Raw genomic sequence first — 15,701 nt, 5'->3', positions numbered from 1 at the left:
TGGCATTGAAGCTCGCTTGGAGGTTAGATAGCACAGTGTCCAATGACGGGCCGAAAGTATATAGAATGGTGTCGTCTGCGTAGAGGTGGATCAGGGAATCGCCCGCAGCAAGAGCAACATCATTGATACATACAGAGAAAAGAGTCGGCCCGAGAATTGAACCCTGTGGCACCCCCATAGAGACTGCCAGAGGACCGGACAGCATGCCCTCCGATTTGACACACTGAACTCTGTCTGCAAAGTAGTTGGTGAACCAGGCAAAGGATTCGAGATGGTCAGTGACCTGTTTGTTGACTTGGCTTTCGAAGACCTTAGATAGGCAGGGCAGGATGGATATAGGTCTGTAACAGTTTGGGTCCAGGGTGTCTCCCCATTTGAAGAGGGGGATGACTGCGGCAGCTTTCCAATCCTTGAGGATCTCGGACGATATGAAAGAGAGGTTGAACAGGCTGGTAATAGGGGTTGCGACAATGGCGGCGGATAGTTTCAGAAATAGAGGGTTCAGATTGTCAAGCCCAGCTGATTTGTACGGGTCCAGGTTTTGGAGCTCTTTCAGAACATCTGCTATCTGGATTTGGGTAAAGGAGAACCTGGAGAGGCTTGGGCGAGGAGCTGCGGGGGGGGCGGAGCTGTTGGCCGAGGTTGGAGTAGCCAGGCGTAGCCAGGCGGAATCAGTAAAGCAGAAGCCAAGGGGTTAACAAGAACAGTGGTTAAAAGTGGCAAGAATTGTGGAACAGAGAGAGTAAGGTAAGACACCTGTATAAGATCCAGGAAAAGGTGGGGGCAGGGAAGTCCTCAGGCCGAGAGAGAAGGGAAGGAAAGTGTATTCACAAGGCTGAGACTGGGACACACAAGGCTAAATAGTACATTGAAATTGGTGGAGAAACATCCGACTGGGAGGTGTGATCATAGTCAGGAGGAGATGGAGACAGTGGAACATATTCTATTTCAGTGCCAGAAATATGTGAGAGAAAGGGAGTGATTGTTATTGGATTTGAGGAGTAATGGGGTTGAAAGGCCAAGATTAAGTGAACTGCTGGGGAAATCTAAAAGGGATGTAGTATTTCATTATGTATTTCGTTTCCTTAGGGAGAAGGGATGATTGGGTAGGATTTACCCCATCTGTTTCACCCTATACAAGCACTGCAAAACCTCATACAATACATCCTTTCCTCTCTGAGACACACATGAATTCTGGCCTCACCTCCTCTACCCTCTCTGCAGCCAATAGTATGGCAAAACAACTCCATTGTATAAACAGATAAATTATCCGTTGCTCTTTTCGTCACTGCCCCGTCGTCCCTGTTTTAGGGTTCTTAGATCCATCTGTGAATATATTAAAGTATATAATATTATATATATATATAATAGTATATAATAGTATAGTGTATAATAGTATATAATAGTGTAGTATAAAATATTAAAATATTGTGTTCTTAAATGTTCACTTACAACTGAATCAACTCCTTCCTCAACACCTTCTCAAGCAACCCTAGATCTATCACTGGCTGAGGGACAAACCAAGGTGGGAAAGCAGCGAGAACCGCAAAGGGGCTGAACTCCCTCCCAAACAACCCCATCTCTCTCGCCATGCAATTGCCTATCCACCCAAAGCTTGTATTCAGATTTAGTTCACCTTTTTTGTAGGATGTGTAATCTTATGTCCTTGTAGATTTACACAATATGTCATGGCCAGCTGTCTTCTTAACTTAAACGGCATCTCTCCCAACTCTACCTGCATTGCTGCCACCGGGGAGGTCTTTAGTGCTCCACAACATATTCTTAGGGCTTTGGCCTGGATAACATCTAGCATTTTTTTTTAAATGTTTAAGCTGCTGATCCATATGCTATACTTCCATAATCCATTGATGACCTTAACAACGCTATATATATATATACACTGCTCAAAAAAATAAAGGGAACACTAAAATAACACATCCTAGATCTGAATGAATGAAATATTCCTATTAAATACTTTTTTCTTTACATAGTTGAAGGTGCTGACAACAAAATCACACAAAAATTAGCAATGGAAATCAAATTTATCAACCCATGGACGTCTGGATTTGGAGTCACACTCAAAATTAAAGTGAAAAGTCACACTACAGGCTGATCCAACTTTGATGTAATGTCCTTAAAACAAGTCAAAATGAGGCTCAGTAGTGTGTGTAGCCTCCACGTGCCTGTATGACCTCCCTACAACGCCTGGGCATGCTCCTGATGAGGTGGCGGATGGTCTCCTGAGGGATCTCCTCCCAGACCTGGACTAAAGCATCTGCCAACTCCTGGACAGTCTGTGGTGCAAAGTGGCATTGGTGGATGGAACGAGACATGATGTCCCAGATGTGCTCAATTGGATTCAGGTCTGGGAAACGGGTGGGCCAGTCCATAGCATCAATGCCTTCCTCTTGGAGGAACTGCTGACACACTCCAGCCACATGAGGTCTAGTGAACCTGCTTTCATCTGTGAAGAGCACAGGGCAACAGTGGCTAATTTACCAATCTTGGTGTTCTCTGGCAAATGCAAAACGTCCTGCACGGTGTTGGGCCGTAAGCACAACCCCCACATGTGGACATCGGGCCCTCATACCACTCTCATGGAGTCTGTTTCTGACCGTTTGAGCAGACACATGCACATTTGTGGCCTGCTGGAGGTCATTTTGCAGGGCTCTGGCAGTACTCCTCCTGCTCCTCTTTGCACAGAGGCGGAGGTAGCGGTCCTGCTGCTGAGTTGTTGCCCTCCTACGGCCTCCTCCACGTCTCCTGATGTACTGGTCTGTCTCCTGGAAGCGCCTCCATGCTCTGGACACTACGCTGACAGACACAGCAAACCTTCTTGCCACAGCTCGCATTGATGTTCCATCCTGGATGAGCTGCACTACCTGAGCCACTTGTGTGGGTTGTAGATTCCGTCTCATGCTACCACTAGAGTGAAAGCACCGCCAGCATTCAAAAGTGACCAAAACATCAGCCAGGAAGCATAGGAACTGAGAAGTGGTCTGTGGTTACCACCTGCCGAACCACTCCTTTATTGGGCGTGTCTTGCTAATTGCCTATAATTTCCACCTGTTGTCTATTCCATTTGCACAACAGCATGTGAAATTTATTGTCAATTGTCAATGGACAGTTTGATTTCATAGAAGTGTGATTGACTTGGAGTTACATTGTGTTGTTTAAGTGTTCCCTTTATTTTTTTTGAGCAGTGTATATAATTTTCAATGCCATTCTATCTGCCCCCACTCCACTCCTGACAAGCAATCCATCACATTCAATATTTTCTTTCCTTTGACAACTACTCTCTTAATATGCTCCGTCCATGTCATTTCAAGTGTCAAACCAGAAGCCCAGGAACCTAAACCCTCCCCAGATTCCTTCCATACAACTTCAAGTATATTTCCTCCCCAACCTTCCTTCTAGAAAAAAACACACTCTGTGTTTTCTCAATTGAAAACTTGAAGCCCCACCTGAGGGACCACTGCTCTACTTCATTCATCACTTCTTGAACTCTTCTGGCTCTATGGGTAATATTTCTCCCTCGATTCCACAGCACTCCCATCATCCGCAAACAACGACCTCATAATATCAGATCTCACCTGAGAGAATACATTGTCAATCATAATGGAAAACAACAAAGGACTAATCATATCAAAATCAAATCAAATTAAACTTTATTTGTCAAATGCGCCGAATACAATAGGTGTAGACTTTACCGTGAAATGCTTACTTACAAGCCCTTAACCAACAATGCAGTTCAATAAATATAGTTAAGAAAATATTTACTAAATAAACGAAAGTAAATAATTAAATGTTACACAATAAAATAACAACAACAATATTATGCATGGGGTACCGGTGCAGAGTCAATGTGCGGGGGACAGGTTAGTCAAGGTAATATGCTAAAGTGACTATGCATCACAGGAGGCATAGTCACTTTTCAGCAAACTTAATGATGGTGTTGGAGTCGTGCCTGGCCGTGCAGTCATGAGTGAACAGGGAGTACAGGAGGGGACTGAGCACGCACCCTTGAGGGTGCCCTGTGTTGAGGATCAGCGTGGCGGATATATTGTTACCTACCCTTACCACCTGTGGGCGGACTGTCAGGAAGTCCAGGATCCAGCTGCAGAGGGAGGTGTTTAGTCCCAGGGTCCTTAGCTTAGTGATGAGCTTTAAGGGCACTATGGTGTTGTACGCTGAGCTGTAGTCAATGAATAGCATTCTCACATTGGTGTTCCTTTTATGCAGGTGGGAAAGGGTAGTGTGCAAAGCAATAGAGATTGCATCATCTGTGGATCTGTCAGGGCAGTATGCAAATTGGAGTGGGTCTAGGGTTTCTGGGATAATGGTGTTGATGTGAGCCCTGACCAGCCTTTCAAAGCACTTCAGGGCTACAGATGTGAGTGCTAAGGGTCGGTAGTCATTGGGCAGGTTACCTTAGTGTTCTTGGGCACAGGGACTATGGTGGTCTGCTTAAAACATGTTGGTATTACAGACTCGGACAGGGAGAGGTTGAAAATGTCAGTGAAGACACTCACCAGTTGGTCGCGCATGCTCACAGTACATGTCCTGGTAATCCGTCTGGCCCTGCAGCCTTGTGACTGTTGACCTGTTTAAAGGTCTTACTCACATCGGCCTTTGGAGAGCGTGATCACATAGTCTTCTGTAACAGCTGTTGCTCTCATGCATGTTTAAGTGTTACTTGCCTTGAAGCGAGCATAGAAGTAGTTTAGCTCGTCTGGTAGGCTCGTGTCACTGGGCAGCTCCCGGCTGTACTTCCCTTTGTAGTCTGTAATGGTTTGCAGCTTCTGGATGAGCATTTTCTTCTTTGCTTATGGCCTTATACAGCTGGTTGAGTGTGGTCTTAGTGTCAGCATCGGTTTGCGGTGGTAAATAGACGGCTACGAATAATATAGATGAGAACTCTCTTGGTAGATAGTGTGGTCTACAGCTTATCATAAAGTACTCCACCTTTGGCGAGCAATACCGTGAGACTTTAATGTTAGACATCGCGCACCAGCTGTTATTAATGACACTTCCCTGGTGGGTACCATTATCTACCTCATAGCTTTCTGACAGAGCTCCCCACCCTCACTCGTATTGATCGCCCCAAAAATCAAATGTATCCAGTTAAAAACCCTTTGTCCAACCCCCATGTTATCCAGCTTGATATGTAGGCCTTCCTTCCACATCATATCACGAGCCATCTCTACATCAAAGAAAATGGCTACCACCACCTCTTTATTTGCCTGTGCCTTAAGTATGACTGACTCGAGACACAATACAGGTTCCATCGTTCCCCCTACTTTTCCTGAACCCCCTTTGATATTGTGACAGTCCTCTACTCTTTAGAAAGTACATCAGTCTTTCCGTTATCATCCTTTCCATAATTTTACATGCATGAGATGTCAACTCTATCGGCCTATAGCTTGAAGGACTAGTATGGTCTTTTCCAGGTTTCCGTATTGGCACCACTACCACCTGCTTCCAACTTCCAGGCAGTTCTAGCTAATGCTCTCTTCATCTCAGCCAATGTAAAAGGTTTATTCAATGTATCCCCCACCATCTCTCTCTGATCCAGGACCCCCCGGATGTCCTCCAATACTCCCTCTTAGCTGTAATTATGGTATGTTTTCAACATTCTGAAAGCCCTTTTCCTACTCTTCACTGTTTCTCTACACTCATCACTCCACTATTGGACTGCGTTACTCTTTCTCCCCTCTGTACCACCTGCCTTGTGGATCCTACTATTGCTCCTCTTATTGCATCGACTGTTTCTATAGCTGAATTAAGATCTACCTGAGACAACTCCTGTTCACTCAACTCCTGAAACAAAACCCACTCCGCTTTCCCAAATATCCATCTCCTCAATCCATTTCCTACCAATTCTTCCTCCCTCATTTCTACAGTACATATGATAGGATAGTGATCACTACCCACTGCAGATTCTTCCAAAACCTTCCAACCACATCTGCCTGCCATTGAACTTGAGATCAAAGTAAGATCCAGAGAAGATTCATTTCCAGTTACTGGGTCAATCCTGTTCCCCAGCCGTCATTAAGACTCACAAGCCCTTTCTCATCCAGTAGTTTCTCCAACACTTGTCCATTTACCTAAGTCTGTCACCCTCCCAAGAGTGTACTATGAGTATTAAAATACCCACACCACATTACCCATCTCCTATCTTGACCTTCTACATTCCCAAGGACCCGCAACTCCAGTCTCTTACACGGGTTGTAAAAGTTCACTATTACCATATTCCCCCCTCCCAACCACACCTCCACCACTACATACTCCTGTTCCACTCCCTCTCCCACACACCTATTAGGGATCCCTCACTTTATAAAGGTAACACACCCCCATCTTCTCCCTGCCACCTTATCTCTACGGACTGCTCCACCCATCATGCCCAACCAACACCCCAATTGGCCCTGGAATACCTGCTCTTCTAGGTGCCCCGATTGTTTCTGTGTGAACTACCTTCACTGCTTCTGCATACGAGATGTTAAGCTCACTCCTCACCTGCTGCACTTCCCACCTGTCTTTTCATCACTGAACAACCCCCATATGCTACACTATGGGCACCCCCACAGTTACAGCACTTTAACTGGACCCCATCTCCCCAATGCATGTTCTCCACCATACTTTGCACATCTCCTTTTGCCTTTACACACCACAGCTACACGCCCAAACCTTTGACAGTTATAGCAATGCAATGGTTTCGGAACATATGCTCGCACATAGTAACTCATATACCCAATCCTAAGTTTTCCTGGCAATACCAGATCCTCAAAGTTGAGTAGCACTGACAAGCTATCCACCTTCTTCCTTTCTCATGTAATAATGCCCTTCGCCCACTTCCGTCCAGTTTGATCCGGCATGCTACTATCAACCACACGTTTACATACCTGCTTGAGTTTGAGTGCCAACTCATACTGTTTAGCATTGAAACGCACCACCACCAAACTTCCATCACGAAGAACTTTAGCAGACACAAACTCTTCTACTTTACTCTCCAAATCCCTCATCAACGCAATAGGCCTCACCACCGTAAGTCCACCTTGATCCTTAAATTTCACCAACACCTTGAACTCCACTTCTCTCAGTACAACACTGTGAACCGAACCTCCCTCATCATCACTACTCTCCTCTGACAAGACCTGCAAAGGCTCCTCAGGCTTCCTCTTCTTCTTAACCTTTACTCTTACGAAACTTCTACTTTTTTCCACTCCATCACTACACTCCATCCCGTCCTCCTTAACTACTAACCCCTCTACCTTTCCATCCATCTCTGATCCAGTCACAGTCCAGTGTTGATCAACCACCTACACCAGATTTCTGTGTCCACCTGTTGTTGTGGATATCTTCCTCTCTCGATGTTATGCAGATGAGTTTAATGATTGGTACTTTGCTGTCGCATAGAGGCACATTGATCGCATGCATTCCTCCAAGCAGGTGGCAGTAACGTGCAATAGAAAATCAGCGACGGCTGATACGCTCGTTTTTCCTTAGAGGAAGAAGTTACCCGGAAGTGGCGATTATGAATGTCAAAGACATGCATGGTGGCCATTTGTGTTATCCCTGACCGCAAGAAAGGATGGCAGGGTACGGATTATTCTGCTCTACAATGAGAATTAAATGCTTTGCGACCAATACACCTGTGAGATTTTGTATGAGTAACCTGTTGTATAGAATTCCGACGTGTGGATATGCAAAGAAAGTTGGTAAGTAAAATGGCGTCTATAAAAATCCTTCTCCCCCACAATAAAATGGTGCTGTGGATAATATGTTTCCAAGAAAATGTCTCTAGCTAGCTAGTTACTATTAGAAAAGACAACTGGGTGATGAACCCAGGAACAGGTACATTACAGGCATGATGAGCAATGTTATTTCTTTGATTACAGTATGAATAATTATAGCATCAATATAGTGATGTAGCTAGCTACTTGCTATGTACCACAGTTCCTGTCATAACTTCCTGCGTGAATGCATGTGCAATCCAAATAATTATTTCACACCCTCCCACTGAATCATAGCATCTGCCTTGCTTTTGCATGTTATCTCTAACTGTGAAGTTTATCTCAAGGCACTGGATCTTTAGAATTTAATCGGAGTGTTTCCTTGCCACTTAGCATTCAGGACAATATCTTGAGCCAATGATGTTAAATATATGCTATTGCATTTCCAGATCAATTAATAAATGTAACTGTTTGTAAGACTTGTAAAAAAATAATCTATAAATGGAAACAATTTCATATATGTTTATCAAAAACACTGGGGAGAGATGGCTAGAACCAAGCATGAGACTAGAACAAAGCAGAAGTCCAATCTAGTTCATGTTCTCTAACTCATTGTTCCATGTTTTGTAATAAGACCAGTGAAAGCCGTGCTAAAGTATAGAATGAGTCATAACCTGTTTTCATCCCAACTTACTTTCTCTCCCAGCTGCCAAAGGGAAGGGCAAGGGTATGGTGAAAGATGTGCTGAAGGGACCGGAGGTTTGTAAGGACCCTGTGAAGCTCACCTCTCACGCTGTTGGAGTCAACATTTTTAAGCAAGGAGAAGACCCTGCACTGAAACCTCCCGAGGAGTACCCAGAGTGGTAAGTGCTCAAATATGGTACTACCTTGAGAAGATAGCTGGAGATCAGTTATGTTTTTCTGGGATATTTTATTAATGCTCAACTTCATGTCCATGAATAGCAGGTTTTGTTTTAAACATATCATGTTATTAATTAATAATTACAAAGCATTTCACATGAATAATTTAAGTGACACCAAGCTGCTACCTCTCTTGCCTCCCAGGCTGTTCCGGTTGCAGCTGGGTCCCCCTAAGAATATCCATGAGCTGGAGCCAGATAGCCATGAGTACTGGAAGGTCCTGAGGAAGGAGCACATGTTGCGCTTTAACAGGTTACACAAAGGGAAGAAGCTGTAGGACCCAGAGCCAGTGAAAGAGAGCCCCTCAGTGATCAGCTGCTCTCTGCAGATCTGTGTTCTGTGTACACCAGACACTACAGCATAGCTGTAACCTGACTGACTCAATACTGTCAGTCAGTATGTCATCTTTCTGCTGAAAAGGAATCACCAATCAACTTGAGAACTTGGACTTGTTGTAAGTAAAGTCAAAAAGAAAGGCCTGGATTTTTTATTATTCTTAACTTTTGCCTTTTGATTTCTTATCTCAAATGTTACCATCTATAAGCTTCTTTGAAAAATATCACACATTACATTTTCACATGTTATGTGAGAGTAGGAGTTTTGATTCACATCTTGCAGATGGCATCTGGAATACTCTGTGATCGATGCATGGCGGTGCTAGATACTTTCAGAAAAATTAAGGCCTTGTTTATTCTTGTCATTTATCAGAGTGAACACCTGAATAAATACCCGTTGAGGTCTATTTATTTCATGCAAGAGTTTGTCTATCGATGGTGAATAAACATCATTCTATATTCAATGACTGTTTCTGTTTTTATTATTATTTTGATTAATCTGCAACATGTGGTTGAGTTTGTTGATCATTCCAAGCTTCTCTGGCTGAGTTCACAATTCTGATATTTTTTCCACTAATTGGTCAAGCACATCAGATCTTTTCTCAACAGCTCTTTTCCGGAGCTGATCTGATTGGTCAAAAAATCAATTGTTGAAAAAAATCAGAAAAGGGGCTACCTGTCAAAATGCATTCTTAGATATACTGTATATTTCCCCCTGAAGCTGAGTGTTGGTGTGAATCTATTGGCATAGATAGAGAAGGTGAAGATAGACTAAACATAAAACGAGATTGGCAAAGGCAAATTACTGTAGGCTACTTTTGAGATATAGATTTCTGAACTAGTAGAGTTCGGTCTGTCCTTCCTCTGTAAATGATTAAACAACTTATCTAATCGAAAACATCATGGGAATCGGTAAAGAAGCAGGGGTTTGTATGCTTTGAGATAAAAATAGTAGTTTACGTGGACAAAGAAATTAATCTTAGGTTATTCCGTAAGCATCTGAATAGAACGCAAGTAAATGGATGCGCTTTCAGTTTTTTGGTAAATTCGGATAAATAGGCTACAGCAGTTGGCAGATATTTATTTGTTGTTATAATCTAATGTGTTAATCTTTAGGGGGTAGAGCAGCTTTTTTTGTATACATGTTATAGCTTTTAGCTAGGCTACGTAAAATCAAACCAGATGTTATTTTTGCATGCTTTGCATACCAATCACTAAGCGTCAGCAAGTGAAAGTTGTGACAGTGTCTTCTGTAGTGTTCTGCCATCACAGCCACTCAAGGTGTGACTGGCAACCTGGACTCTGGATGACCACTGTTGCAGTCAAATTACCGCTTAAAATTGTTTTAATTTGAGAACTGAAAACTAGGATCAATAACCATTATTTACAATTGTTATTTCCCTCCAAACAACAGTATTGTTTAAAGACAGATTAGAGATAGATGACTGGTGACTGGAATGGGACTTTAAGTGAAGGAGCTCGGGACAGGTTAGCTGACATGCTGGACAATGCCAAATGTGGATGGCGACAACTTGCCAATGTTATCACAGCAATTTCGATTCCGCTGCAGCTAAGACTTTGAAATTAAACACTCAATATTAAAAAGATTGACTCATAATCATTACAGATTTGATGTTGATATGTAAATCCATACCTCATATTCTTCACAGAAGAATCTTTGTCATCTTTACCCAATGATAACAGTCAATCTGTAACTTTTTAATTTGTGATGTTGTGAAGCTGTGGAAGTCTGAAAGAGGGCATAAAGACCCATGGAGAGAATGAGTGTTTCTCCTGACCTGACGGGTTTGCCACCATTGATTGACAGTGAGAATGAGATGATCAGCTGTTCGTTCCAGATTCTCAGCCCGACAGACAGCCCCGGCCGCTACCTCCTGGAGAGACTGTCTGAGCGCTCCTTCACCCTGGGCTTCCTGCTGCACTGCTTGAAGACAATGGAGCACCATGACGCTGTCCAGTACCTCACTGCCACAAATAGTCAAAACCTCAACAAATTCCTGACTCTCTCTCTATATATAGTCCAGCTCCATTTTGGCAAAACATCAACACTACAGGCATCCTCTCAGTCATCTTACCTGGTGTGTGTGTTTGTGCGTGTGTGTTTGTGCGTGCGTGTGTAGTGATGGAGCTGATCCAGATAATAATGCAGCCCAAGGCCCAGCATGCTACAGAGGGAGGCAGGTGGTGCTGGTCTGTAAGGCCAGTGGTCCTACTGCTATTGGCTACCAGTGGTTCAGAGGCAAAGAAGAGGTCAGTCCATTGCATATTGCCGTCATTATATACCCAGTTCCGACATACAGTGAGAAGTGCTTTTGATTTGAGGAAAGCATTTTAGACATGCAACACACAAAACATGAAGAAGATGCTTCCATGCCACTGGGCAGTGAGTGAGATAACAGGTTCTGGGTGGAAACAGTCCAGAGCTGGTCCTTTGCCCTTTAACCCCAACCTACCATGGACACTGCACCTGCAGGTTCAAATATGAAGAGAGCTTAATCTTCTCCCAGTGTGCACATGTCCGCCTGGTACGGTCAGCTAGCTCCAGCGCAGTTAACTCCATGATAAACTATGATATTAGAACATAATAAGGTAATGTACATGACTGCTTGCTTAGCCAGTACCACTTTCTCCTGATTCGACCCATATCTGGCATGAACTCGAGACATCTGCCAAAATGCGGTGTGGTTCAACTATAACACTGACATTTTGCCAAGTCAGAGATGAGTGGCCGAGCCCGAGACGTTTCTCTGAAACAGAGTTTCTCTGTTCAGTGTCTGTATTCTTTTGCCCATCTTAATCTTTTATTTTTATTGGCTAATCTGAGATATGGCTTTTTCTTTGCAACTCTGCCTAGAAGGCCAGCATCCTGGTGTTGCCTCTTCACTGTTGACTTTGAGACTGCTGTTTTGCGGGTACTATTTAATGAAGCTGCCAGTTGAGGACTTGTGAGAAACTTAAATGACGGCATCCCTCCACAGCCAGGACAACTGAAAGTGACTTCAAACTTAGTGTTTGGTATTGCCACGTGAGATTCTTCTCTGCCGCCTAAAAGTACCTCCTTCACTCAAATACACGTATCACAGAATGTGTTATATTAATCTCTGATTATGCCTCGGCGTGTGGATGCAAAGGCCTTTGAGGTGAACAAAGACGATGTGTCCAATGGAATCTTCATCAGTTTCCTCAAACAGAGAGCATGGAAGACGAGAAGGTCACAGTCATGCTGGACAGGGTGGCTAAAGGTATCACTATTACTGATTACATTCAATATACCTTGTAAAAAAAAGACTGTTAATGTAGTTTCTCTGTTTGGTTCATGTATCTGTACAGACATGGGTCTGTGTGAGATCACGCGAGTGCGGCAGGCTCTAGGGTTAAGCAGTAATCTGTCTGAGCTACATGCTCTCACTGACCGCATCCAGAGCTCTTGCTGGTCAGAGACCACCTCAGCACGTAACCTCCAGTTCTGTCCAGTTCTTCCAGAGAACCGTAACCTGCAGTTTGACTGTGGCGTGAAGGTGTAGCTAGGCTTCGCAGCAGAGTTCTCCAACATCATGATCATCTACACCAGAATATTGGAGAAGACCAAGGACATTGGGTCCTGCTTTGCCAATCTCACAGACTTCGCTGAGGTTAGCTGCTCCATTGTCAAAACATCTTAATATGTTCAATAGTCTTCCACTGCTGCACAATCTAGCACAGTAATATGTTTCTGTCATGTAGACATGTAATCTTACTCGTTCCTGTTTCCTATTGTGTTCTTTATGATGGCAGGGTTTGGATATGGATCTGAAGATGGGTAATCAGGAGAGCCTCCTAGATGCAGGGAGTTTACTGCCAATGGACATCCTTCTGCCCACAGAGCTTCCAGGCCTCTACACCCACCTGAAGGGCGTACAGAGTCTCAGGGTGAGGGTTCAAATTACACACTGACTCTTGGCGGTTCCACAAAACAGTGGGACCAGTGTTAGTATTGGAAATCCAAATCGGATATCATTGTGGTCCTTCTGTAGCTCAGTTGGTAGAGCATGGCGCTTGTAACGCCAGGGTAGTGGGTTCGATTCCCGGGACCACCCATATGTAGAATGTATGCACACATGACTGTAAGTCGCTTTGGATAAAAGCGTCTGCTAAATGGCATATATTATTATTATTATTATTATATATTATCATTGTTACCAGATTTGTCAAAATCAAATAACATTTTATTTTATACATGCACCAAATACAACAGGTGTAGACTTTACCGTGAAATATGTACTTACGAGCTCTTTCCCAACGATGCAAAGTTAAAAATAAAAACAATATATTGGATCCAATTTGTAAGTCGCTCTGGATAAGAGCGTCTGCTAAATGACTTAAATGTAAATGTAAATATGGGAGAGCCCAGCAACCCTGTAGGATCCTTGCTGAAGGTGATTATGAATCCCTTCTCTGTGTAGGCCTGTGGTTTATATGAGCTATGTGACTATCCCTTTTTATGAGCTCTGATGCATCTGTCTTAGCTTGTTCTCATTACAGAAGGAGCTGACATTCACTGTGGACCTTCAGTATCAGTATACGAACTTGGATGAGGAGGTCCAAGAAAAGCAAACTGTCATTGTGGACAAACCACTGGTATCCAAACTAAATCTCCACGAACCTCGGCTTCCCCGCTCCAACTCAGCCTTCTCCTCACTTGACCTTCACTCACACTCACTTCACCATTCCTCCTCCTTCCCAAAGGGCTTTGGGCCAAGCTTCCCTGCCTCAGAGACTTCCTGCAATGTCTCAGCCTCCACCTCCTGGTCATATTACTCTGAGCCAGGCAAGTCTGTCACCCCATCTTTCACTGGGAATGTTAATCTACAGGTAGAGGATGACAGTGCAGAGTTGTTTGATTCTGACTCCCCTCAGCCTCTCACGACAACCTACCTCATGGTCAAGTAGAGGACCTCACATATTGGTTCAGTAACATGCAAAACTTCCATTCATGTTAGTCCTGTCAATTTGTGGAACGTAAGCGTGCGACCCATTCCGTTTTATCTACAGACATACACATTAACTTATTGTGCAACTTATTGCTCTACTGTATTTTAGTCAATGCCACTCCGACATTGCTCATCCTAATATATATTTCTTAATTCCATTATTTTACTTTTAGATTGGTGTATTGTTGTGAATTGTTAAATACTACTGCACTATTGTGACTAGGGACACAAGCATTTGGCTACAGTACACCCGCAAAAACATCTGCTAAATATGTGTCTGTGACCAATCAAATTGGATTTGATTTTCATTTGAACTAGCATTACAACAAATTGATCCTATAACCTGCATTGTTTATATGTTAAAGGATACAGAGATTTAAAAAAAATAATAATTGTAATGGGTGTTTGTGAAAATTGTATGAAAACATAGTGCCTTTTCTATAGTTCAAAGCAGAACCATTACATTTTGGGCATGGTATTATTACATTATTTTCACATTGTGGTATGAAATATTAGTCATTATTAAAAACATAAATAACTTATTAAACTGTTTTTTGAACATTCAGAATGTCAAATTTCCCTTTAATACTATATAAACAAATAATTTCCGAACAAGGACACTGCCCGGGATGGTGGTTGGATGAGTGTGCTTGTTTGAAATGGAAAAGTGTTGCGGTAGCTTTTGATAAAGAAGAACATTAAGACGAAGCAGCTGCTTTATAAGCGGGATGCACTGTTGAGCACTAAATTCTGAGGGTTTCATGCTGATTGTATGGAGATTGTTGACAGCTGTTTAAATTGCATCCCTTGAGAAGGCTAGAACCAGATGTATGTCAGGAGAAGTGCAGTATTATCATAAGGAAACGTATACTTGGAATACAGAGGAGGAATGGAGGGGGAAAAAGAGAGGCAGAGGAGGTCTAAGAGAGTGAGGGAGGGCAAGTCAGTTCAAAATGAGCTTGAGTCAGTTCAAAATGGTGAAAAAGGGAGATGGTTTGTTCTTTAACAAACCATGGTAGAAAGTGTAAGCAGAGTGAGCTGAAGACAGGAGGAGAAATGGAAGTGAATGAGGTCAAAGTATCGGAGGTGGTAGGTGTGGTGAAGTTCTCGGAGCCTGAGGCTTGCACCGAGGGTCAGGATAAAGATGAGTCTGTGATAGTAGAAGTGACGTTTTTGGAAAAAGTGGACCCTTGCCTTTTGGCTGATCCATTTGTGGTTTCAGGGTGGGTGAAAACAGAGTTGGGTGCTGTGGAATCGGTGAGGGTAACCAGAAGTGGTCTTGTGATAATTGTTTGTGTTTTTGCTGGTCAGAGGGAGAAGGCGCTCTGCATTAATCGAATGGAGGCGAGGAAATGTGAATTGTTTTGCTCTCAAGAAAAGCGGACCATTGAATGGAGTGATTACTGGGGTAGCAGTAAATGTAAAAGTTGACCAACTGAAGGGGAAAGGTCCCAGGTGTTTGTGATGCTAGTCGTTTGGTGCGACCGAGACAGGTTGGTGTGAGTGGTGAAAGTGAATAGTCATTGTCTGTTCTTTTGAGTTTTGATGTTGAGTCTTTGCCCGACAAAGTGATGATGTTAAGATATATAAGTTATCCTGTACAAGCTTTTGTGCCGAATATATTACATTGTTGCAGGTGTCAAGCTTATAGGCTTGTGGCAGCAGTGTGTAGGATGGAGGTTCCTAAGTGTGAGAAGTGTGCAGAAGGCCATGAGACAAAG

The 15,701-nt window shown here is 43.2% G+C and overlaps 2 protein-coding genes across 3 annotated transcripts; both read left to right on the top strand.

The window, feature by feature from the left end:
- Positions 1–7,511: 7,511 nt before the first annotated feature.
- On the top strand, positions 7,512–9,453 carry mrpl54 (mitochondrial ribosomal protein L54). The gene is made up of 3 exons (XM_035761626.1): positions 7,512–7,718; positions 8,440–8,596; positions 8,799–9,453. The coding sequence occupies exons 1-3, from the start codon at positions 7,592–7,594 to the stop codon at positions 8,929–8,931; spliced, it is 417 nt and encodes a 138-aa protein (XP_035617519.1). The 5' UTR covers positions 7,512–7,591; the 3' UTR covers positions 8,932–9,453.
- Positions 9,454–9,855: 402 nt separating this feature from the next.
- malt2 (MALT paracaspase 2) lies at positions 9,856–14,503 on the top strand. 2 transcript variants are annotated; one of them, XM_052475823.1, is made up of 3 exons: positions 9,856–12,642; positions 12,785–12,919; positions 13,736–14,503. In XM_052475823.1, the coding sequence occupies exons 1-3, from the start codon at positions 12,565–12,567 to the stop codon at positions 13,937–13,939; spliced, it is 417 nt and encodes a 138-aa protein (XP_052331783.1). In that variant the 5' UTR covers positions 9,856–12,564; the 3' UTR covers positions 13,940–14,503. The 2 variants fall into 2 exon arrangements, with proteins under 2 accessions (XP_052331783.1, XP_052331782.1); XM_052475822.1 differs by having other exon boundaries at positions 13,532–14,503.
- The last annotated feature ends 1,198 nt before the right edge of the window (positions 14,504–15,701 follow it).

The sequence above is a fragment of the Oncorhynchus keta genome, chromosome 22 (genome assembly GCF_023373465.1).
Source record: "Oncorhynchus keta strain PuntledgeMale-10-30-2019 chromosome 22, Oket_V2, whole genome shotgun sequence".
In the NCBI taxonomy this organism is placed as follows: domain Eukaryota; kingdom Metazoa; phylum Chordata; class Actinopteri; order Salmoniformes; family Salmonidae; genus Oncorhynchus; species Oncorhynchus keta.
The sequence above is the reverse complement of the archived record's forward strand: the minus strand, read 5'-3'. Positions and strand labels throughout refer to the sequence as shown.